Source organism: Indicator indicator, chromosome 3, assembly GCF_027791375.1.
Source record: "Indicator indicator isolate 239-I01 chromosome 3, UM_Iind_1.1, whole genome shotgun sequence".
Lineage (NCBI taxonomy): Eukaryota > Metazoa > Chordata > Aves > Piciformes > Indicatoridae > Indicator > Indicator indicator.
This window is the reverse complement of record NC_072012.1, coordinates 46,266,871-46,290,670: the sequence shown is the minus strand read 5'-3', so window position 1 is coordinate 46,290,670 and position 23,800 is coordinate 46,266,871. Positions and strand designations below refer to the sequence as shown.

The window sequence follows — 23,800 nt, the reverse complement described above, 5'->3', positions numbered from 1 at the left end:
TTCTGAAGGCAGAAGGAGATGAAGAGAGAAGCAGAGCAAGCTGAGACTGCCCAACCTTGTTTTGAGTAGTGATTCTTAAACATTTCTCTCTCTCCAATGGAAGTGTTTATCCTAATCATTATTTTGCTTTCTTACACCCAGTAGTGGTCTGTTTACATTCTTTCACTTTCTTTGCTCGAACTTCGTGAAAGGAAAAATTAAAGACAGTCTTAAAACCATCACATATTGATACACTCAATATTTTAGAAACTAATATTTCTGCTTCAGTTCCTACCTGTATATTTGTAAGTCAGAATTAGAGTACCCATAAAAAGCCTGGGCTTTTTAAGTTTCCTTGCCACAACTGTTAATTATGAACAAACCCGTCCTTATTTAGGAGTTTTGCTTACAATTTTACAAGAATGTAAATCATGTTGTTTTCATTTCTAATGCAGGAAATCAACTCAAGAAGATGAAGCCTAATAAAGGGAAGACCTGCACTAGGGAGAGAGACTATGTGTACGAATTTAATGCTGGAAATCAACATTTAGTGCTTACTGTGCCTCTCAAATTCCCTGTGCAAGAGAATATTAGTCATTTGCATGGACGCCTAATGCTTCTGCACAACCTGCCATGCTTTATAGAAAGTGGTAAGAATTGCTTTTTAAAAAATTAGTGTCATATATCCACATCCAAAAGTATCCTACAGCCTGCTTTAAGAGACCAGAAGAAGGGTATTTACCAGGACAGCCTTCAAAAAATTGTTTTCAGAACACCAAAACCTTAAAGAAAATTATTGTCAATGCTATCAAGTAAGGTGCTCAAGTAAAAGGTGTTCAGAAAAGCTTTATTTGTATGTTTCCAGTACATTCACTGACATGTTTTATTGATGGAGCATTCTCTTCTTGTTACATTAGACCTGAAGCAATCTCTTCATAAGTTCATAGAAGAGGAAACTATAAAAGATTATGATAGAGAAGCTGAAATGGCTCTGGAAGCAGTGAAATCAGGAAAAGTAGACATAAACCAGCTGGCAGATTCTTGGGCTAAAGCTTACAAAGAGGTAAGATTGAGGCTGGAAAGTTAATATTCAGGACTTGCTTTGTGAGAGTATGTGTGTGCACAGACAGGATCACATCTGTGAAGATGCAAAATTACTCTGGAATTCACTTTTAGTGATCAATTCTTACATTTTTTTTCTTTATATCTGAAAGTGATCATTAAATCTTCTTCCTACAAAGTTCTCAGTCAAGTTGTTCCTGAATTTAGTACAGTCAAAGGATACAAAACTGAGAGGTAAATAGCTAGTGGCATCTCAACAAAAATAGACTTGTTAAAGTGCCTTAGAATCAAAGCAAAAGCTAGTACAGTGGTATCCTTATCCTGAATCTCAATAATAGCAATGAGGACTCCAAAGAGAAAGTGTATAGTTGAGAGAGACTTTTCAGCTCATTTCCTGAGTTCTTGTGACTATTTTACATTATTTAGTAATAATGAGGCTTTAGCTGGAGTTATGCATCCTGTTCTGTGTATGATCCTCAAAACAGAGGAATGCAAAAGAACTGGAGGAGTCCTAGCAAAGAGAAAGAATAATAGAAACTGCAGCATTTGAGGAAAAAAAATATGGGAATTGAGTTTGCCTGTCATGGAATACAGAAGAATGTGAAAAAATCCACAATATACATCTCTTACAAAGAGAACTAGAAGCAAATCATCTGCCTTAATGAGTGTCAATAAAATTAAGTTAGCTTAACCTTTGTGAAGGAGAAGTCTGTATTGGGTGAGCATGGGAATGTGATAAAGCATTGAAAGAGTTTACAGGCTTCTGTGACAGTGGTTTGTATGAGCAGGTTAGCCTCTGAGTACAAGGGTTAGGATTAGGTCATTTCTTGATTTTTCTAACCTACACTTCAGTGATACAACCTCAATTTGTCAGCTGAATCTGATGGGAAGGATTGCATGTGTAAGGTGTGCTTCAATACAAAGATGCAGAACTGGCATCTTTGGGTCATTCTGTGTTCAGTAAATTAGCCTTTCTTAAATCAGCATTGTTGATTAAATTCTAGTGAAGTTGGAGGTTAGTCATCCTTTCTAGCAAAAGATTGTTTGCACAGCTAGTGCTTTGGGCCTTATCTAAAATCAGGCAGTTGCAAATGTTGATAATTTTCTTTTTTTCATGTTGGTAATGGCTGAAAATTGGTAGTCAAAACCTTGATGTTTCTTGATGTTATGAGGGATCCTTCTATGTCCTAAATTATACTATATGCTTTAAAATCTTTTTATAGACAACATTAGAGTATGCAAAACCTGAGGAAACCAGCTGGGATGAAGATTTTGCAGATGTTTATCATGATCTGATACATTCTTCAGCTTCTGAAATGCTGTTAAACCTGGAACACAATTATTTTGTTAGCATCTCAGAATTAATAAGTGAAAGAGATGTGGAACTGAAAAAACTAAGAGAAAGGTATTCTTTTTTTTTTTGTTCTATCTTATTAAATGCCACAGGATGTGTACAATTCACAGAACAACATGTGTCAACTTGTATTTGACTATGTAAGCCCTATTTCCATTTTATATTTCCCTCTTTAAAGCTATTTAGTACTTAGCTTGTGTCAGTAAGTCATCTATCTTATTATGAAAATAATAAAAGCTAAAGCTGTCAAAGTAATACCATATTTGATTTCCATTATTCTATCCACATTAAAGTGGTCTAGCAACATAAAGTGCTGAGGATATCTAGAAAATAAATTACATGAAAATATGAGCAAAAGACCAATTTTAAAATCAGAAACTGATGAATTTGAAATGTAGGAAAGTTTGTATGGGAGTAAGCTTGAATAGCTGCAGGTTGCTGCTTTGCCCACAAGAGGGAACACACACGATGCTGGGTTTCCTTTTCTTTCCTGCCCACCCTCCACCCCCCTTTTTTCTTTAAGGAGAATAGGTTAAGGAAAATGAAGACACACAAACATAGATGGAGTATAGATGATAGATTCTTGTGAGGTGCAGAATATTCTCAGTACGTCTAGTTTAGCATTCTAAGTGGCAATATTGCCAAGCTGCAACTTGGAAAATTACCAGGGGGTATTGGTTGGTAGTTGACTGAACATGAGTCAGCAGTGTGCCCAGATAGCCAAGAAGGCCAGTGGCATCCTGGCTTGGATTAGAACCACTGTGGCCAGCAGGAACAGGGAGGTGATCATCCCCCTGTGCTCAGCACTGTGAGGCCACACCTCGAGTGTTGTGTTCGCTTCTGTGCTCTTGACTATAGGAAGGACATTGAGGTGTTGGAGTGTGTCCAGAGAAGGGCAACGAGGCTGGTGAAGTGCCTGGAGCACATGGCCTATGAGGAGCATCTGAGGGAGCTGAGGGTGTGCAGTCAGGAGGAGGCTGAGGGGAGACCTCATTGCTCTCTACAACTCCCTGAAGGGAGGTTGGAGCAGGAGGGGGCAGCCTTTTCTTGACAGCAAGGGACATGACCAGAGGAAATGGTTCCAAGCTGTGCCAGGGAGATTAAGGCTGAATATTAGGAAATATTTTTTCACTGAAGGGTTCTCAAACATTGGAATGTTCTGCCCAGGGCAATGGTGGAGTCACCATCCCTGGAGGTGTTCATGCAACATGTGGACCTGGCACTTAGGGACGTTAGCTTAGTGTTGACCCTTCAGTGCTGGGTTGAGGGTTGGACTGGATGATCTTTGAGGCCTCTTCCCACCAGATATGTTCTGTGATTCTGGTTTTCTTCTAGACTTAATGGTATTTATTTCTAATTAGGGGATAAATACTGCCAATAGTGTGCTCCGTATTGCTGCTTCTCAAGTATGCATATAGAAGAAAGAACACTTAATCCTAAGAGGAGGAGTGTTGAAGAGCTCTGGTGTGGTATAGCTGTGTATTGACTGATGGAACTGATCTTATCTGTTTGTCCTAAGCAAGAAGCTCTGTATGTTGGTGGCAGCTGCTGAGACTATTCCAGATGAGCGTAGGCGTTGTTCTGTTGACACAGGAGCTGACTTGGAATCCCTGACCCTCCACTCACATTTGTTTTGTGGGTATTCATTGCTAAATCTGTGCTGGGGTCAATCAGTTCCTTGATGAAGAAAGGGCTGAATGTGGAAGGCTAAGTGAAGCTGGGGATTAAGAAAACTAAGGAGGAATGAGGTGCTGGATGACCTGATGATAGTGGTTCCTTTTACTTAGAGTCCCCATGTTGAATGTAACTTGAGTGGAAGCTTATCTGACTACTAAAAATAGAAAAACACACTTTTTTCCTGGTGTTTACCTGCCTGCATCGGCTGTGGTGGTTGTAAACCTACGCTTTTGCTTTTCTTTCAGACAAGGAGCTGAAATGGATAAGGTGATGCAGGAACTAGGAAAATCACTAACAGACCAAGATGTAAATTCGTTAGCAGCTCAGCACTTTGAATCTCAGCAGGTAAACTAGGGTTGGTGAACTAGAATATGTCATTCAAATAATTGTCTTTAAAAAAGAAAACCCCAAACATGCAAATTATCACTGTTGTTTTGTTAGGATTTGGAGAACAAATGGACCAATGAATTAAAACAGTCTACTGCTATCCAGAAGCAGGAATATCAGGAATGGGTGATAAAGCTTCATCAGGACCTAAAAAATCCCAACAACAGCTCAATCAGGTATTTAGTCTCTCTGTGATAGTTATTTCCATCTGTAATACCTCAAAGGACTTGCTTTTATATAATCTTTATTTCACATTGACCATTCAAATAGAATAATCAAAGGCATGCCCCCCTGTCATACTTAAAGATTTTTGGGAGTTTCTTCATTGTGTGGTGGTAAAAACTTTCTGTACAAAAAAGTGTTGTCATGCCCTAAACTACAATTTGATCTGGGTGGGGTCTCCTTCTGTTTGACCTTTATTTAAAACTTCTGCTATTTTGCAACACTTTCTGTTGCCACTTAAGGACATTCTGCAGAATAATTGTAGCTTAGTAAGTGGTAACAGTATCAGACATGGAATTAATAGGCCTCTGGGTTTTTGGGTTTGTTTTTTTTTTTTCTTCTTCTTCTTCAAGCATTCAGCATTGGACATCTGAAAAAATGACTTTTTTTAGTGTGAACATTTGTGGTGAGAGCTGAGGGAAAGGATTTCTGGTAGAAGAAATGGCAGGGAAATCAGAATGCATAACATGGGGAGGTCCTTATTCTTTACTATTAGTAACCACCACCTTTGCTATTGATAGGAAAATAGGAGGATTAAAATCTGATGCTTTTGCATACCTCATGTTAGTGGAAGAGCCTGTCTCAGTAGATTTAGGTGAATGCAGTAAGGAATTTATGGGAAACACACCATCTTTAAGCAAGGTGGATGTCGGTGACATCAGGCAGGCATTGAAGACTTCTAACTTTCCCTGAAGTGTTTCCTTTTAGGATAAGGACACTGAATTTATGGAACATGAATTAAGAGAGGGGAAATACATTGGAAGAGGATACTCTATGTTTAGCTCTCTCACTGCTTTCCTCAGGATTTTATTGCCTGAATTTATGTTTTGGAAATCTTTTGTAGTGCTCATCATAGTTTCAAAGTGTCCTAAGACTGTGTAGCTCACAAACAAGCTGGCCTCTTTATCACTCAGTGACCAGGAAAACATCACTGGAGTAGTGACAGTCTGCTTAAGCTCTGAGACCAATCCCAAAATCTCTTTCCATGGTATTTTCATGTTAGCTTTGATGATGAAACCACAAGTCTGTAAAGATAGTGACATTACAAAGGCTATTCACACGTCCTATTGTGAACCTCTTTCCACGTTCTGGTTTCCTACTGCTGTAAAGTAAGACCATAATTTGAACACTGAGTGCTTGATTTGGCTTTTTTTTTTTTAACCTTCCATTTTGTGTGGAGAAAAAGAAATGTTTTAGCTGGTAACTTCATAAGATTTGGGCTGTTACAAATAGGCTGAATTTTTTCATTTTTTTCCTTTTATTCCTATGTTATTATGTTATAACTGAGTGCTGTAATTTATTTTTATTTCTCAGCCTCATGCTGTATAAATGAGCTAGGCAGTGTCAGTCTGACAGTGGAGTCTACTCTTCCTGCTAGTATGCACCTGGAATATTGCACAGTGGGAAAGCAAAACCTTAGATGAATGGAGCTCCTTCAAATAGGTTTAGTTTCTTGGTTTTCACAGACTAGCTGAGAAAACTTTGGCTAGCTTGCACAAAATATTGTTGCTCTTGAACAAAAATTAGGCTAAGCCTTGCAGTGTGTTTCTTATTATTATAGTGATGAAATTAAGGTTCAGCCCAGCCAACTGAGGGAATCTGTAGAAGGAAATGGAAGAATTTATGAAGATCAAAGGCTGTTAGAAGAAAGCTTTACTATTCACTTGGGTAAGTGAAGTAAATTGACACCAAAAGCAAACATAATAACTGATGCTAATAAATAATGTATCTAAGCCATGGATTACTTACAGTATTTGTCAGTGTATATAATACATTGTTTTGTGTTTCTTCTCCACATTGTATTTCTTCTTCACATATATAAAAGTAGTACTGTATGGTATAAAGTGTAGCAAATAATATCTAGTTGCCTGAAATATACTTACTAGAAAACATTCTAGAAGCAAGTTTTTAACCACTCTGGCAAGGTGACTAGTGTAGAAAACAGCACTGAAACACCAAAACACAGTGTGCTTAAACATTATGTTTTAACTTTCCCTGTGTTTGGTATGAAAATATGGGTATTAAATACAATTCCCATGATTAATTAACAGGAAAAATAGATGGTTCCTTTTTTTACTTATTGTTTGTGCAATGGAGACTTCTTGCACTGCCTGTTCTGACAGCATTAATATTTCATCCATGGCCTTATAATGGGGAAAGAGACTCATTTTGGTTATAGATCAGCCTTGCTTTATAGCAGTGTGTGACAAAACTGCATTTTGACTGTTTATTTGTAAATTTCTGATGTTTGTGTAAAACTGAATCTTAAGAACTTTCTTTGAGTGACATTGATATCTCCCTTAGATCTTTTTCATGAACCTTAGAGGAGCACTTCAATTCCTTACATTTTAATAATAATCCTGAGATTCCTCTTTCACTGTGTGTGTTAAAATCATTGATACGATTTTACAAGTGTGATGAGTGTAGTCATGCAGCTGGGAAAGAGCAACCTCATAGACTAGTAGAGGTTGGGGACTGACCTGTTAGAGAGCTGTGCAGGGGAAGGACAGAAGGATGGCCACAATCCAGCAATGTGCCTTTGTGGCCAAGAAGGCCAAAGGCATCCTGGGGTGGATTAGAAGGGCTGTGGTTAGTAGGGCAAGAGAGGTTCTCCTCCCCCTCTACTCTGCCCTGGTGAGGCCACATCTGGAATATTGTATCCAGTTCTGAGCCCCTCAGTTCAAGGACCTCAGGGGACTGCTTGAAAGAGCCCAGTACAGAACCACAAAGATGCTGAGGGGAGCGGAGCATCTTCCTGCTGAGGAAAGGCTGAGGGAGCTGGGGCTCTTTAGCTTGGAGAAGAGGAGCCTAAGGGATGTTCTCCTTCATGTTTATAAAGACATGCAGGGCAGTGTCAGGAGGACAGAGCCAGGTTCTGCTCAGTGATGCCCAATGACAGAACAAGGAGCAATGGGTGCAAGCTGGAGCACAGGAGGCTCCAAGTGAACAGAAGGAAAAGCTTTTCCCTGTGAGGGTGCCAGAGCCCTGGAACAGGCTGCCCAGAGAGGTTATGGAGTCTCCTTCTCTGGAGACTTTCCAAACCCACCTGGATGCATTCTCTTGTGACCTACTTTAGGCGATCCTACTCTGGCAGTCGGGGTGGACTGGATGATCTTTCAGGGTTCCTTCCAACCCCTAAGATTCTGTGTGATATTCCATACAGGAGCTCAGTTGAAGACCATGCATAACTTGAGGTTACTGAGAGCTGACATGCTGGATTTCTGCAAGCACAAGCGCAACCATCGCAGTGGGGTAAAGCTTCACAGGCTTCAAACCGCGATGTCTCTCTACTCAACTTCTCTCTGTGGCCTGGTTTTGTTGGTGGATAACCGAATCAGTTCATACAGTGGCATCAAAAGAGGTGAGTCCTCTAATGGGGGAAAAGAAATGTCAAAAACTTGCTGTCTTCTCTCAGAGAAAAAAAAATGCTCCCTGTAAATTCAAAACTTACTGGAGACCCTCATGTTTTAAATGTGGTATTGCAAAAGGGTGACAAACGCAAACAGAGATATGGACAAGGATGGGGACAGAGTTGTGCTCTGATTTGCTGTTCTTCTCCTCTTTCCTAGGTTTTGTTTTTCAGTAAGGAATATTTTAAAGTGCACATTTCAGTGTTGATTTCCCTGCCTTAGACTTGCTTACTAGACTGACTTACTTCTGACTCTATAATGTCAGATCAGCATATTGAAACCTATTTGCAAAGTGAAAATGAAATACACTAAGATTTTTTAATTCAGTGTGTAAAATTACCACCTGCTTTAGGTATCTGCAGCACTGTTAAAATGACCATTACAGATGAACAATGGGAATAAAATTGCCTACTCCTGGAAAGCTTGATTAATGGACATTTTGAGTGCATGTCTTTTGAGCAACTGGACACTATGCTGAAAGTGTTTTTGTGCCAGGGTCAAAGCATGTGTTTGTTCCTGTTCCAATTTTAGTCACTAAGGCTTTCTCTGAATCACATTATTGGCTTCCTTACCTTCCTCTTGAAGTTTAATACCAGAATATTTACACTTAAAATGTTATTTTGACAGTTGCTGTCGTTATTCTAGTGTGCCATAAAAAAAAAATGGACTTTGGTGGTTGGTATTTTCTGAAAACAGTGTGGAATCAGGCTTGTAGAAGGAAGGAAGGGGAAGTGTACCAGTAAACATAGCAGTTGCATTTTTACTATTATGGTTTTATTATTATGGTAATCTTTAAAAAGATTAATTCTTTTTAAAATGTTGCAGAAATTAGTGTCTTGTCTCAGCTCCTCTGACTTAGTTGAATATATTTCTTTAAACCATGAGTGAACATCTGGTTATACTAAGACCCCAAACCACTCTAGGCAGCCGCTGAGGTTTGGGCACATGTCTTATATCCTCTGTGTGGTAATAGTGGTAGCTCCTGGCAGAAGAGCAGTAATAAACACCTTTGAGATGAGGCTTTGCTCTTAAACTGTTAAAGCTGTTTGTTGTGAGGACCTTAGCCAGAACCTATTCTCCTTCTCCAAAGGCTCTTGTTAAGAATTAAGTGGGCTAGGGGGTTCAGCAGATCATAAAATTGCTAGGTGTAACCTTGAAATAACCCATTGATGGTGTTGTTTTAAAGAGAGCTTCCTGGCTTGCACAGTCTAAATTTCTGGGTTATAAAAGTGAAGAAACTATTTTCTGCTCCTGTTTTAAAACTGGGTAAAAATGCAAACCTAACAGACTTTATGTTGGGATGTGCTAGAAGCTCCCCCTGTGAGATTTTCAAAGGTGGTTTGGAGTATGTGGGCTTCATGTCAGCACACTGTTTATCCAAACATTTTACGTGGCAGTGAGCAACACCAATCGCTCAGTTGGTACTAAATGGAGGCACAGTCTTGTAGCTCACTTGGTTGACCTTGTTCATGTAGATCTATCCTGAAGAAAGCATCTCTTAGAAAACAGCCTTGAACAGAAAGTGGAACTCATGTGTGGACCTTTAACATGCTAATTTCACCCAGACTGTTTTTCCTAAGCTGGATGAATAGTTTCTTTATGCATTGCCTGTCTCAAGTCCTTCATATTAGGATGTTATAGGGCTGCTGTGCCTCAGGTTTTGAGGAGTTGTGACACACTCAGACAAACTAAAATTAATTATAATGTAAATGCCAGAGGTTTTTCATTTGTCTGTTTCAAATAAAATGTGTTGTGATCTTATTATATCTCAATACTTGCTGAAGGAATCGGATTTTGCAATATGAGCTTCTTTCTCCCTTGGCACCAGAATTTAATAAAGCCAATAGATTTTTTTGATGAAGACTTCAAGTAAAAAGATCAAGATTCTTTTTTTCCCTTTGTACTCTGTTCACAGCCTGTTCACAGGGATGCTCTCCAGATAGAACTTTCAGGAAGATTAGAGCAGGTACTTCAAAATGGGAAGGAAGTAGCAATTGCAAAGTCTAGCTTCTTGCTAGTATCTTGTTTTGCCTCCCACTGACTTGCCTGGGGAGGTGACTGGACATTAGGAAGAGGAGCTTAGAATCGGTCACAGAGGCAGATCCTAATTATCTGTAGTTTTTCCAAGTGTGATGTAATTAATGCTTGTCAGGAAGAGGAACTTGCAGCTCTTTTCAGCTGATGACACTTCTTCAGCTTTCAGATCTGTGTTTTGAGAACTAACAGGAAAGACTTTTGTTGGTTACAGCACCTCCAAGCCATGCTACAGGTTTAGGGCAGAGTGGATGGAAATAAGCACAGCAGAAAAGGATCTGGAGGTGCTGGTGGTCAGCCAGCTGAACATGAGCCATCAGTGTGCTCAGGTGGCCAAGAAGGCCAGCAGCATCCTGGGCTGTACCAAAACCACTGTGTCCAGCAGGAACAGAGAATTGATGGTGCCCCTGTATCTGGCCCTGGTGAGGCCGCAGCTTGAGTACTGAGTTCAGTTCTGGGCACCACAGAATAGGAAAGACATTGAGGTGCTGGAGCGTGTCCAAAGAAGAGCAGTGAGGTTGCTGAGGGGGTTGGAGGGAGTCATATGAGGGGCAGCTGAGGGATCTGGGGTGGTTTAGTCTGGAGGAGAGAAGGCTAAAGGGAAATCTTGTTGCTCTCTACAACTACCTGAAAGGAGGTTGGAGTGAAGCTGGTGTTGGTCTCTTCTCCCAGGTAACCAGCAATAGGATGAGAGGAAATGTGCCAGGAGTGGGTTAGATTGGGCATTAGGAAAATCTTCTTTCCTGAGAGAGTGGTGAGGGGTTGGAACAGACTGCCCAGATAGATGGTGGAGTCGCCATCCCTGGAGGTGTTCAAGAAGCTGTAGATGTGATGCTTCAGGATACAGTTTAGTGGTCGTGGTAGTTGGGTTATGGTTGGATGTGATCTTAAAGGTCTTTTGCAGCCTTAGTGATTCTATGCCATTCCAGCTTTCCAGATTCACTGTTTATAAATTGCTTTAATAATGCTTATTTTTCCAAACAAACTGGATTGCTGGTGGTGCTGCTGGAAGTATCTATTGTGTATGTTTTAATCACAGGTTGAAGCAATTCAACATCATTTTTAAAGCACAATGACATTTAATGCACATATTGCCCTTACTTGGATTTTTTTTTTTTTCATCTGAGTGGTTTGGTTTGAAGAGCAACAACACCCAAGGAATGTTTGTTTTGGTTTTTTTTTTCCCCAAAGCAATAAATTTCTTTCAAAATATATTTTATCTCTGCCACAAATGTGTTTTTTTTAATTTCAAGAGGATTACAGCATGGCTTTGTCTGGTTTTGGGATAATTGCCTTTGTAACTGACCTTGCTTGAACAGTAGAGCAGAATTATGTAATATTACTAAGCACACCCTTATGACCCTTATTTATGTTTTTTCCCTAGATTTTGCAACTGTTTGCCAAGAATGCACAGATTTCCATTTTCCTGGAATTCAGGAACAACTTGAAATTGTCCAGAAGGTTGTACTTAAGGCCAGAGCACAGCGTAGCAGTAAGTCGAAAAGACACCATGGTCAGTGACAACCAAAATTACTTTCCTTGAAATAGAATAGTGGTCAGCTGAGTGTTTATGGTTGCAGTCAAGTTGATTCCACTGCTCTTCAGTTACCTGATCTGTAAAAATGGAGTGTGCAGATTTATTGATCAACTGAGGAGCCTGCATGAAGTGAGCTCTTCACAGACAGCGTGTTCACAGGATGTCTTTGCTGCTGTTAGAGACATACCTGACCAGAAAAACAAACAAAAAACCACAAAAACAACCAAAAAAAAGCATAAACAAACCCAAAAAACTCAGACAAACAGGGGGAAAAAATCCTCCAGCAAAATCCAAAGTATTTAGGTCCATGAGAGGTGAGTCATGGTGCTTTCCTATGCAGTTTGAACTGCCTATAGCAACGCAGACTTCATCTGACTTCACTTTTAAATTTTTTATTTAAATGCAAAGCTTTAAAAATTGTGGCAGAGGAATTATAACTTTTTTCCTTCACTTAGAAGTGAACTCTAAAAACTGAATAACAAACTGACTGTGGATACTTTTTAGTGCTGACCAAATCCTTGTGAAAGATTTACTTGGCAGTTATATTTCCAACTGGCTGTGATGTTTTCTGACTGCATGGTGTTAAGGCAGTACTTGTACATCATAAAACATTTTGTTTTTCTTGCAGAGAACTACTTAAGTGATTTAAATGGGAATAGATTCATGAGAGTACATAATACAGAAACAAATTTTCTTAGGAAACTGCATATTGCTGTAGGTTTTAATGCTGATTTATGTGTATCTCTTGAAAACGTTACTTGTAATGCTAGGAACAAATTTGTTTTAAATACATTATTTGAAAAACAACAGCAAAGTACTGTGTACTTGTGGGGGCAATTTGGAAAGTTTAGCATTATGTCTGAAAATATTCTGGGTTTCTTTTGTCCAAATGAAGAGATGTCATAGGATGATTCATTACAGAAGCTAACGACATGAGATAGGATTCAGTTCAGTGCTACTGAAGACAGCAGAAATGCTTCCTGTCCATCCCTCTACTTTTTGGGGTGGACTTTATGGTAATTTATGATAAAAATTCAAATTGAGTATCATCTCTGTACATCAAACTTTGATGCCAGAGCATAATTAATAGTTTGTGTGTTCAAAATTTGTGTTATGTGTTTAGGGACAGAAGACAAAAGTAGTGGAAATGAAGATAAATTAAAGAATATTGAGAGAAACCAGTCAAATATTTTGCCGGGTGAGTTCTGTTGCATTTCCCCCCCTGCCTCTTCTTAAAGCAAATTGTGTTTTGTAGATGCACATTTTTAGCTCTAAAGTCAGAGCATAAATTACAAACTAAACCTGAGTTGACCTCAATCAGAGGAGAAGGATGTTCTTGTGGCTGAGGCAGAGAACTGGGTGTCAGGACATCTGGTTTCTATTCCCAGCTTTGCCATTGCATCATATGCCTTGGGGGCAAATCACTTAACTTCTCTACAGCTAAAATTTCTTCTCAGAATTTTACAGTGGAAAAAAAAAAATCTCTGAGCATCTTGGGGAAAGGTGAAACTTAAATACCAGCAACTGATTTTGTGTTTGTGTGGTCAGGGTTGGAAGGGACTTCAAGTATCATCTAGTTCCAACTCCCGTGCTGTGGGCAGGGACACTTTCCACTAGATCAGGTTGCCCAGAGCCACATCCAGCCTGGCCTTAAAAACTTCCAGCAATAATTATATATGTGTCACTGTTGTGATACAACAAAGCATTTTAAAATGTGGTGTTTAACTTTGACAATGTACAAATCCGTTCCTCTGAAAGAGGAAATAATTTCTGTATATGTTGTGATTTTTAGTAAGGAGAGCTGTGAAATCTGAAGGTGAATGCACAGTTGGAGGGGGGAAGAGTTAAGTCCATACAACCTGTGGTTCAGTAAGAGGGTTTCTTAAAGTTGCTTTCATGACTGCCATAGATCTTGTTAGTATAAGTGGATTATAAATCAACTTGTGTCCTTAACAGATAAATCTGGGTGAATCTTATTGCAGTGGCTTGTGTATTAGTACTCTTAGATGGTCATTGCTGGGCATTACTACCTCCTCAGCAGTTATCAGAAAGCTGAGTACATACGTGCCAAGGTAGTATCTTAACTTAAATGATCAGTGAGAGTAGGTCTGAAAAAAGATGTTCCATCCATCACTGTGATCCATAGCTGCTTTTCTGTTGGCTCTAGTACAGACTTTTGGTCTGCAGTGGAAAGGTAAGATGGAGAGACCTGCATTTCCCTGCCCCTTACTCCTTGCATAAAACGAACACCAAGCCTTAAACTAAGCCCAACAAGATGCCTTGGTAACTTCTTGCAAACAACTCTGTAACCAATCTTCCCATTACTATGATTTTGTTTTTACACATTCCAATGATCATTGATACCTTTGTCTTCCAGTGTCTGTCTCAGTTGTTAGGTAACCCACTACCCACAGCCTTTCTGCATCCTTTATTTCAACCCATCCATTTTTGGTATTTCCGCCTCCTACATCTGTCTGCACTTCAGTGCTTGCATTGTGTATTTTGAGTATTACACCTCCTCTGTGTTTGGTTTTTCTGTTTTTCTGCTATATATAGATCATATCCGCCTGTACTGGCACTGTTATGTCTTATACCAGGTGTCTGTGATGCCACTGAAGCCCATCAAAGCAGGGCAGTGAGTGTAGGATGGATGTCAAACACTGATGTTCCAAGAGGGTTTAGATCAGTTGGTTGCTAACTTTTTTTTTTTTTTTCTTCATCTCCTTATGTAACTGTTAGGATCTGTTGCATGGAGTGGGTCCAGAGGAAGGCCATGAAAATGATCAGGGGTTTGGAGCACATCTGCTGCAAAGACAGTCTGAGGGAGCTGAGGTTGTTCAGCCTGGGGAGCCTTCCAGTACCTGAAGGGAACCTACAAGAAGGATGGAGAGAGACTGTGTACAAAGGCCTGCAGTGATAGGAGAAGGGGCAATGGCTTCAAACTAGGGAAGAGTAGGTTTAGAGAAGAGTAGGTTTAGATTGGATGTTAGGAACAAGTTCTTTACCATGAGGGTGGTGGAACACTGGAACAGGTTGCCTGGGGAGGTGGTTGGGACCCCATCCCTGGAGATATTCAAGGTGAGGGTCAACAGGGCTCTGGGCAACCTGATCTAGTTGGGGATGTCTCTGCTTACTGCAGAGGGGGTTGGACTGGATGACTTTTGGAGGTCGCTTCCAACCCAGACCATTCTATGACTCTATGTTTGTGTTTCCCTGTAGGTTGAACTGACCCTCTCCTTACACTGCCTAACAATTGAGTGTCAGTACAGATCACTTCCATGACACCCTGCCTTCTTGCTTTGTGCCCTTCTGTAGGAGAATTCTACATCACACGCCATTCCAACCTGTCTGAAATTCACATTGCTTTCCACCTCTGTGTGGATGACAACGTGAGATCTGGGAACGTAACGGCTCGAGATCCTGCCATCATGGGGCTCAGGAACATTCTCAAGGTTTGCTGCACACATGACATCACCACCATCAGTATTCCTCTCCTACTGGTGCACGATATGTCAGAAGTAAGTCCATGTAAAGGTCTGCTTTGTTCTTGTCTTTTAGGATGCAGCAAAATTGATCTCTGCAAAGGGTATGTTTTGTGCTGCTTTAAGCCAAATGGGATGGTTTGTCCCAGGCACGTGCTCCAGCCTTATCATTTTCACAGTCTCACAGTATATCAGAGGTTGGAAGGGACCTCAAGAGATCATCAGGTCCAACCCCCCTGCCAGAGCAGGATCACTTAGGGTAGTCTGCACAGGAATGCATCCAGGTGGGTTTGGAAAGTCTCCAGAGAAGGAGACTCCACAACCCCCCTGGGCAGCCTGTTCCAGTGCTTCATCATCCTCACTGTAAAGAAGTTTCTCCTCATGTTGAGCTGAAATCTTCTGTGTTCTGTTTTGAACCCATTGTTGCCATTCATACATACGGTGGCCCAAATTGAGGAACTGGACAAGTTAAAACCTTTCATCCAGCTGAATCACTTAGATATTCATTCATTCATTCATTCATTCATTCATTCATTCATTCATTCATTCATTCATGTATTCATTCATTCATTCATTCATTTAAAATCTCCTTTATTTTTGATTCCTACTCCTCATTTTGGGTGCTTCACTTCCTTCATCCAGCTCAATGTGCAGCTGTACAAGTATCAAGATGGACCTGATGGAGTAGGTCTAGAGGAGGAGCACACAAATGGTCATGGGGCTGGAACATCTCTGCTACAAGGACAGGCTGATGGAGCTGAGATTGTTTAGCCTGGAGAAGAGAAAGCTGCAGGGAGACCTAAGAGCAGCCTTCCAGTACCTGAAGGGGGCTTCCAAGAAGGCTGCAGAGGGACTATTTCCAAAGGTCTGTAGTAATAGGACAAGGAGGCAATGGTTTGAAATGAGAGGAGATTTAGATTGGATGTTAGGAACAAGATCTTTACTATGAAGGTGGTGGAACACTGGAACAGGTTGCCCAGGAAGATAGTTGAGGCCCCATCCCTGAAGATAATGATGGTCAGGCTGGACAAGGCTCTGAGCAGCCTGAGCTAGTGGAGGATGTCCCTCCTCACTGCAGATGAGTTGGATTAGCTGACCTTTAGAGGTCCCTTCCAACCCAAACCATTCTATGGTACCACATGCCTGGAAGTCTGGCAACAGCCCTGTCTTAAACTGTACCTTCAGAGTCACTGATACAATAGTGGCACCAGATCCTCAGTTTCAATCCTTGCTAGCTAGAAAACCTGAGAACTAATTTTCATGAGCAGCAGAACTAGCTGCTTGGCTAAGAGTACTCTATCCCAGAACTCCACTCTTACCACCTCAGCCCTATGCAGCAGCAGCAGCCAAATTCTCAATTTCTCTCAGCTGTCTCCTGCGTAACCACTTGCATCCATGATTTCTGTCCCTGTTTCCTCGAAGGGCATCAAATTAACAGCTCAGCAACCAGCAGCATGTTGCTAAGGCTCTTTATCAATGCAAGTGTGCTTGCTTACAGTGCTGAGCTTTTTGTGTTCTCCAGTTCAGTGGGACACTCCTGTAGAGCTTGTCTCTTACTCAGCTGTAACTTTGCACAGTGCACAGTGATGTGAGATCATTGACTCTGCTGTGTCACAAGACATGAGCAGAGAAGACAGGGAGAGAAGTGGTGGGCAGGTAGTACAGTTGTGTGCCTCACCTGCTTAGGAGGTAAAAAGTCTATAAACTGTATTAGAGAAATAAGTCAATGCTCGTTGCTGATAACATTTCATGTAATTAGAGTCTGTTGTGGATTTTTGATTAATAACCCTTTGATTTTTCACTTGTGAGTTTCAGTACTGCCTTTCCTTCTTAGAAAGTAGTACTGATTTTTCATAGCAACATACAAGCTCACCACTGGATTACCTGCAGCTGTGACTTTTTTGGTTGGAAGACAGTGTAGAAGTGGCTCCCTTTTGCAAGATCAGGGTCTCTTCCTGTGAAAGTTAAAAATGCCCAATAGCAGAGCTTCTAAAGGATATACTTCCATACATAAAAGTAGACTTTGAAGGAACAGATGGTATTACTTCTGAAATTTTTAATCTCTGATATCAAGACCTGGTTTTGGGCACAAGTGCAAGTAATCAACTTGCAGGGCAGCAGCCTGGGTTTCCTCCTGGGACCCAGTTAACTCTGTTTTCATAAACTTGAGCTTTTTTCCTTAAACCTTGTCAGTTTTAGCTTTTGTTTGCATGCCTGTATTTCACAATACAAATAAAGCACAAGACCAGGTGTTCAGCATGCTTTGAGAGTGTGTCACTGCTGGAGTTTTAAAAGGTTCTGGTGAAACAATTTACATTTTGTGTTAAGTTTTCAGAGTAAGCAGAAAGTGACCTATATGGTAACTGTATGCTTAGGCCAGACTGCACTGTGTGAATTGCATTAGCAGCATTGTTTATTACAGTGCTTTGCAGCTGGCTGACCTCATGTGAAACACACAAATGTGTAACTTGTTGTTGAGGGAAAGCTAAATAACAGGTTTCTGAAAGTTTAACCTGAACTTGGTGCCTTCAGCAACTCCAGTTTTTTTGAACCTACATTTACCACCTACATAAAAACATTTTTGTAAAGTGGTTAACCAGGAGCACAGCTGCAGAGATGTTTGCATGCTTCACTGACAGGCATTCAGCAGGAGTTTGCTCTGTGCTTTTCCCCAAAGGTTTTCTTCTTTTATGGCTGGAAGAGAGGTGGATGAGGCCTTGAGCAACCTGGTCTAGTAGAAGGTGTCCCTGCCAGTGCCAGGGGGCTTGGAACCAAATGATATTTAAGGTCCCTTCCAGGTCCCTAAACCATTCTATGAATAATGAAGGTATCAGTCTCACTGGAGCCATTGCATTTCATTGTTTATGAAAAAATCAGGAATTCTGTTTTCCTTGTTTTTTTTTCTTGTGATGAGAATGACACAAACCAGATTTCTCTGTTCTGATCAAAGGAAAGAAACTGAATTTAGTACTTGAGAAAGGGAAAAACAGACAAGTTCACATTCAGGACAGCTGTGTGATTGTTGTTCTGAATTCCATATAGAAAATGAGGAATGAAATGGCTATTACAGCATGGTGTCACCAACAGCAAGTTGGTGACACCAAACTGGGAGGAGTGGCTGACACACCTAAGTCTGTGCTGCCATTCAGCCAGACCTGGACAGGCTGGAGAGTTGGGAGAAATTGAATGAAGTCCAACAAGGGGAAGTGTAGAGTCTTGCATCTGGGAAAGAACAACCCCATGGACCAGTAGAGGCTGGGGACTGACCTGTTGGAGAGCAGTGTAGGGAAAAGGGACCTGGGGGGTCCTGGTGGGTAGAAGGATAATGATGAGTCAGCAATGTGCTCTTGTGGCCCATCCTGGGGTGGATTAGAAAGGGTGTGGCTAGTAGGTTGAGAGAGGTTCTCGTCCCCCTCTGCTCTGTCCTAGTGAGGCCACATCAGGAATATTGTGTCCAGTTCTGGGTTCCTTAGTTCAAGAAGGCCCTCAGGGAACTGCTTGAAAGAGTTCAGTGCAGAGCCACAAAGGTTCTGAAAGGAGTGGAACATCTCCCTGCTGAGGAAAGGCTGAGGGAGCTGGGGCTCCTTAGATTGGAGAGGAGAAGACTAAGGATGACTTTATTCATGTTTGTAAAGATATGAAGTGTTGGGAGGACAGAGCCAGGCTCTACTCAGTGATGTCCAGCAATGGGACAAGGGGCAATGGGTGGAAGGTGGAGCAGAGGAGGCTCCACGTGAACAGAAGGGAAAAGGTTTTCCCTGTGAGAGTGCCAGAGCCCTGGAACGGGCTGCCCAGAGAGGCTGTGGAGTCTCCTTCCTTGGAGATATTCAAAACCTGCCTGGATACATTCCTGTGTGACTTACTCTAGGTGATCCTGCTCTGGCAGGGGTGTTGGACTTGGTGATCTTTCAAGGTTCTTTCCAACCCCTAACATTCTGTGATTCTATGACAGAGATAGGGATAGATAATATCACCCTGATAGAGAATACTGTGGAAAACTGAGTCCTTCTTTATGGCCTGTTATGCTGCTTAAATACCTCCTGGGAAAATGGGGTTCTATGGCAAAATAGTTATTATTTGCCTGTTACTCCTGTTGGTTGGATCCGTTGGGAACTGAGGCTTTTCATTTCTTAATTTTTAGGAAATGACCATTCCATGGTGCTTGAAGAGGGCAGAGCTTGTGTTCAAGTGTGTCAAAGGTAAGCTAGTGGATGCTTCAGCTGGGTTTTTTTTGTGTTGTTATTGGAGACATCCAGTTACAGCTCAGGATGCATATTTACCAAAAAAAAGGTGTTTCTCAAACACACGTATTTTTACCTTTTTCAAGTTGTTAACTATTATGCCAAGAAAAAGTCTCAGGCACTTGGAGATTAAAAATGCTTTAAAACTATCTTTTTAACTTAAACATAGCAGAGAAAAAGCTGCTCCTGTGAGCAATATTTGAAGGAGAGCAAGAGCTGATGCTTCTCTATAGCATAATTTCCAGTGTCTTTTGTATTTTGATTACCTTAAATAGTGAGCACTCCCCACATTTTTCCCAGATTACTTTATTCATCTCTTTGCTGGAAAGTCATCACGGCTGGATTTGGTTTTCTGTCTTTCCAAGTGGCATTATTGCTTGCTGCAATTCTTGTGTGTTGCACTTAAGGCATTTAGGTTATTCAAGCTGTTGGTTGTGTTCATGTTCTTTCTACCACCTACTGGAGCAACTTTTTCTGACCATGAATGCTAGTAATTCACACTGGAACATCATTCACATAGGCACTGTTATTTAAACAAATACTTTCCTGAGTATTTTTATTTGCCACTGTCACTAAACAAATACTTCTCTGAGTATTGTTATTTGCCTGTGGACCTTGTGGTTCATTTGTAAAGCAGGGATAGCATAACAGTGTCGTGTTGTAACCTGAGCCATAAATGAGTGATGAGCTTTTTCCATGTAAGGAGCTCCAGGTAGTTTTTGTTGCTGCCAGATTGTCAGGGTGCTTTTGCCAAGGGGCATGGAGTCACATCAGAGCTGAAGGAAAGAGCTATTTCTCAATGAAAGCAAGCCATTGGAAGAACTTGTAAAATGCAGATCTGGAGAAAGCTCTCCCTTCTGCTGGCTAGTGCTGTGCTGTGCACAGGACTGATTTATTCTGTTCTTCAGAGCAGAATCTTGTCAATTTTTCTCCATAGATTTTTCCATTTTAAACAAGCTTCAGTTAGGAGGTTGGCCAAGTCTGATTGACAGAGTCACAGAAACATTCAGGTTGGAAAAGACCCTCAGGGTCCCCAAGTCCAACCCAGAACCCTGCTGTGCAAGGCTCACCCCTAAACCATAACCCCAAGCACCACATCCAAACCACCTTGAAACACATCCAGACTTGGGAATTCCACCACCTCCCTGGGCAGCACATTCCAATCCCTGAACACTCTTGCCCTGAAAAAATGTTTCCTAATGTCCAGTCTAAACCTACCCAGGGGCAGCTTGAGGCCATTCCCTCTTGTTCTATCACTAATTACCTGGGAGAAGAGACCAGCACCAACCTCTCCACAATGTCCTTTCAGGTAGTTGTAGAGAGCAAGGAGATTAATGCCATGTCCCAGTTCAGGCAATTAAAATCCTAGTTGGCAGCTCTCTCACTGCTTGCTAATGGTGAAACTGACACATTGCATAGGTAATGCATGTAGTTTGAATGCTGCTTTTTAGGTTTCATGATGGAAATGGCCTCGTGGGATGGAGGAATTTCTCGGACTGTGCAATTCTTGGTACCACAGGTAGGTTAAACCAAGTTCATGGCCAGCCTAGGAGACTGTTGGAACCAGGGCTTAAATATCAGCAGGATTCATTTTGACTTCTTTGCTATGCTTGACTCCCTTTCTGTGAGCTTAAATTAATCACTGTGCTTGATTCCTTGCCTATAAAACAGGACGAAGAGTGGTTTGTAATTTTTTTATATCATTCTGAGGATGCTAATATTTCAAACTGAGAAGTTCACCTTCACAAACTGTGAATACATCACCTTTAAAAAAAGATTCTTTTTTTTGCCATCCCCTTTGAAGAGATGGGCTAGCCTTGCATTGCATAAATCATGCTGTCTAATGATTTGCCAAGTTGCAGTGCACTGAGTTCAATCATGCTTCCACAAAGTCCTTAATGACTCCAGGTACTTGAAGTTCATTGTAATTAAGGTTCTGAAATTGTTTAATTTGGAGTTTTATCTGATTTTCAGAAACAGGAAATTTTCCAGGTGTGCCCAGCACTCAGTTTCATGTATTCTAAAAAGCATTGCTTGGAAGTAACATAAAGCTCAGTGTTATGTTAGGAAAGAAATGCCTTGTACTTCTTGACAAAGTAGCAAGCTGCTGAGCAAGGAGGAAGCTAAGAATAAACTAAGCACTGAAGTTAAATCTAATCCTGGAATTCAGAGTACAGGAACCCTGTAGCTAGCAAACAGCACTGTCCTGCATATGCTTAGCAAAAATAGTCAATGACAAGAAATCTACTGAAAACAGATATGTCACATAAATACACAAACAGTGATTTATTTTTTTTTTAGGTCAGTCTTTCCCTTTGGATTGAATTAGAATTGCAGCACAGTTTGAGAATGATCTTTGTAGTCTTCTGACAAACAGCAGTTCTGTTATGAAACAAAGTTGAGTGCAACTTCAGTCTTTCAAACTGCAGCAAAAAAAAAAAACAAACCTAAACCAAAACTACTGGTGTATTTTATTTCATTCTTTTTTCCAGACAATTTCTGAGGAAATGTTTTACCAGCTGAGTAATATGCTTCCACAAATCTTCAGAGTGTCCTCTACACTGACTCTGACCTCTAAGCACTGAATTTTGTGCAGCAGCAAGATTTATCCTGGTGACAAAGGTTGAGATTACAGTGATCCTGGACTGGAATGTCTCTTTTTCTGAGAGATGATGACCCTGAAGTGGTATTTGTTGCAATTTCAAGAATCATGTCATCCTCATAAAAGACAAACAAGTGGTGGCAGTTGATCTTTGCCTCTTGCTTTGTTTCAGCAATGTATTCATGTTGAATTCCTCACCTTTATCTGAAGGACTTTCAGTGTCACTTACTGTGTGCAATCTGCAGAAATATGTAGGTGATTTTCAGACTTAAGTTGCAGAAATAAGATCTTGTGGTGGGAGTAAGATCTGAATGAGCTTCAGGTTGTTGACTTTTAAACCTGTTGTCTGAGTTTGTTCAGTGACACTTCAAAAATCATGAACAATGTCAGGTGTTGGAATAACTTGGATTTAATTTGTCCCAGATGTCTTTCCAGCATCACAGTGACCACTAAATAAAGTGTATTAATGCTTCATTTTACTGTTTAAAAAGTGAAAGACATGCAACAAGCATAAACCTGCTGCGTTTTTGTAAATCTTGGAAGTGTACTTGAACAAAACTAAACAAAATAATATATCTCTGACAGTAAATTAGCATTTTTAATTATTTCTTCCCCCTTTTTTTTTATTTCCACTGTGTTAACGTTTTGCTTTATTTCGACATTTCACATTAGCAAGTGTGTCATGTGAATAACTTAGTGGACAGGATGCCATCCAGTGGGACCTGGACAGGCTGGAGAGCTGAGCTTAGGAGAATCTCATGAGGTTCAGTAAGACAAAGTGTAAGGTCCTGCACCTAGATCAGGACAATCCAATGATGGAAGTATTGAGAGCAGCCCTGCAGGAAAGGACTTGGAGGTGCTGGTGGATGAGAAGCTGGACAGGAGCCAGCAGTGTGCACTTGCAGCCCAAGAAGGCCAATGGCAGCCTGGGCTGCAGCAAAAGCAGTGGGGCCAGAGATTGGGAGAGGTGATTCTGCCACTCTGCTCTGCTCTGGTGAGACCTCACCTGGAGCACTGCATCCAGCTCTGGAGCCCTTGACACAGGAAGGACATGGACCTGATGGACCACAAAAATAATCAGGGGGATGGAACACCTCTGCTATAAGGACAGGCTGAGAGAGCTGGGATTGTTCAGCCTGGAGAAGAGAAGGCTCCAGAGAAACCTCATAGCAGCCTTCCAGTACCTGAAGGGGTCCTCCAGAAAGATAGGGACAGTCTTTTCATCAGGTGGTCTTGTGGTAGGACAAGAAGTAATGATTTTATACCAAACAAGTGGTAGATTTAGACTAGATTACTGAGACACTGGCATAGGTTGCCTAGAGAGGTTGTAGGTACCTGGCCTGCATTTAAAAAGTGGAAATCCTGGAAGCCAAATAAAAAAAGAAAAAGTTTTTCTTATTCTATTTTCATTGTGATTTTTTTTTTTAATTTTTCTTATCATTTAGTTTGGATAAAATTGAAGACTGCAAAGCTCTGTTCTGGGGAAACAATTTCAGGTTCTCAGGGAGAATCAAAGCAATGGGTTCATGATGTTTATAAAGTCACTCTGTAATTGACAAACTCTTAGCTTAGTATTTTTACCAAGTCCTGCCTGCTGTACCAAAGCCATGGAAGTGACCAAGCAAACATCTATTGCTGAACTGTCAAATGCTTTTTTCCCCCCCTATGCCAGGAACTTCTAAAGAGGAATCATTCAAGTGGGGTGACCTAATGTGGTGGTCTAGAAAAGCAGGATGTAAATTCATCTAGAAGGAGCTGGATTAATCCTGTTAGAGCTCATTTTACATTGCTGGTCTTCAAGCTGAAATTAAAC

At 40.9% G+C, this 23,800-nt stretch overlaps 1 protein-coding gene across 2 annotated transcripts; it reads left to right on the top strand.

Annotated features, from left to right (window-relative positions):
* The first annotated feature begins 451 nt into the window (after window positions 1–451).
* Window positions 452–22,116, top strand: C3H12orf4 (chromosome 3 C12orf4 homolog). Of its 2 annotated transcripts, XM_054399673.1 has the most exons (13): window positions 452–629; window positions 897–1,042; window positions 2,265–2,446; window positions 4,318–4,417; window positions 4,514–4,635; window positions 6,243–6,349; window positions 7,845–8,042; window positions 11,510–11,638; window positions 12,786–12,860; window positions 14,978–15,180; window positions 19,286–19,343; window positions 20,837–20,904; window positions 21,878–22,116. In XM_054399673.1, the coding sequence occupies exons 1-13, from the start codon at window positions 452–454 to the stop codon at window positions 21,968–21,970; spliced, it is 1,659 nt and encodes a 552-aa protein (XP_054255648.1). In that variant the 3' UTR covers window positions 21,971–22,116. The 2 variants fall into 2 exon arrangements, with proteins under 2 accessions (XP_054255648.1, XP_054255651.1); XM_054399676.1 differs by lacking the exon at window positions 11,510–11,638.
* The last annotated feature ends 1,684 nt before the right edge of the window (window positions 22,117–23,800 follow it).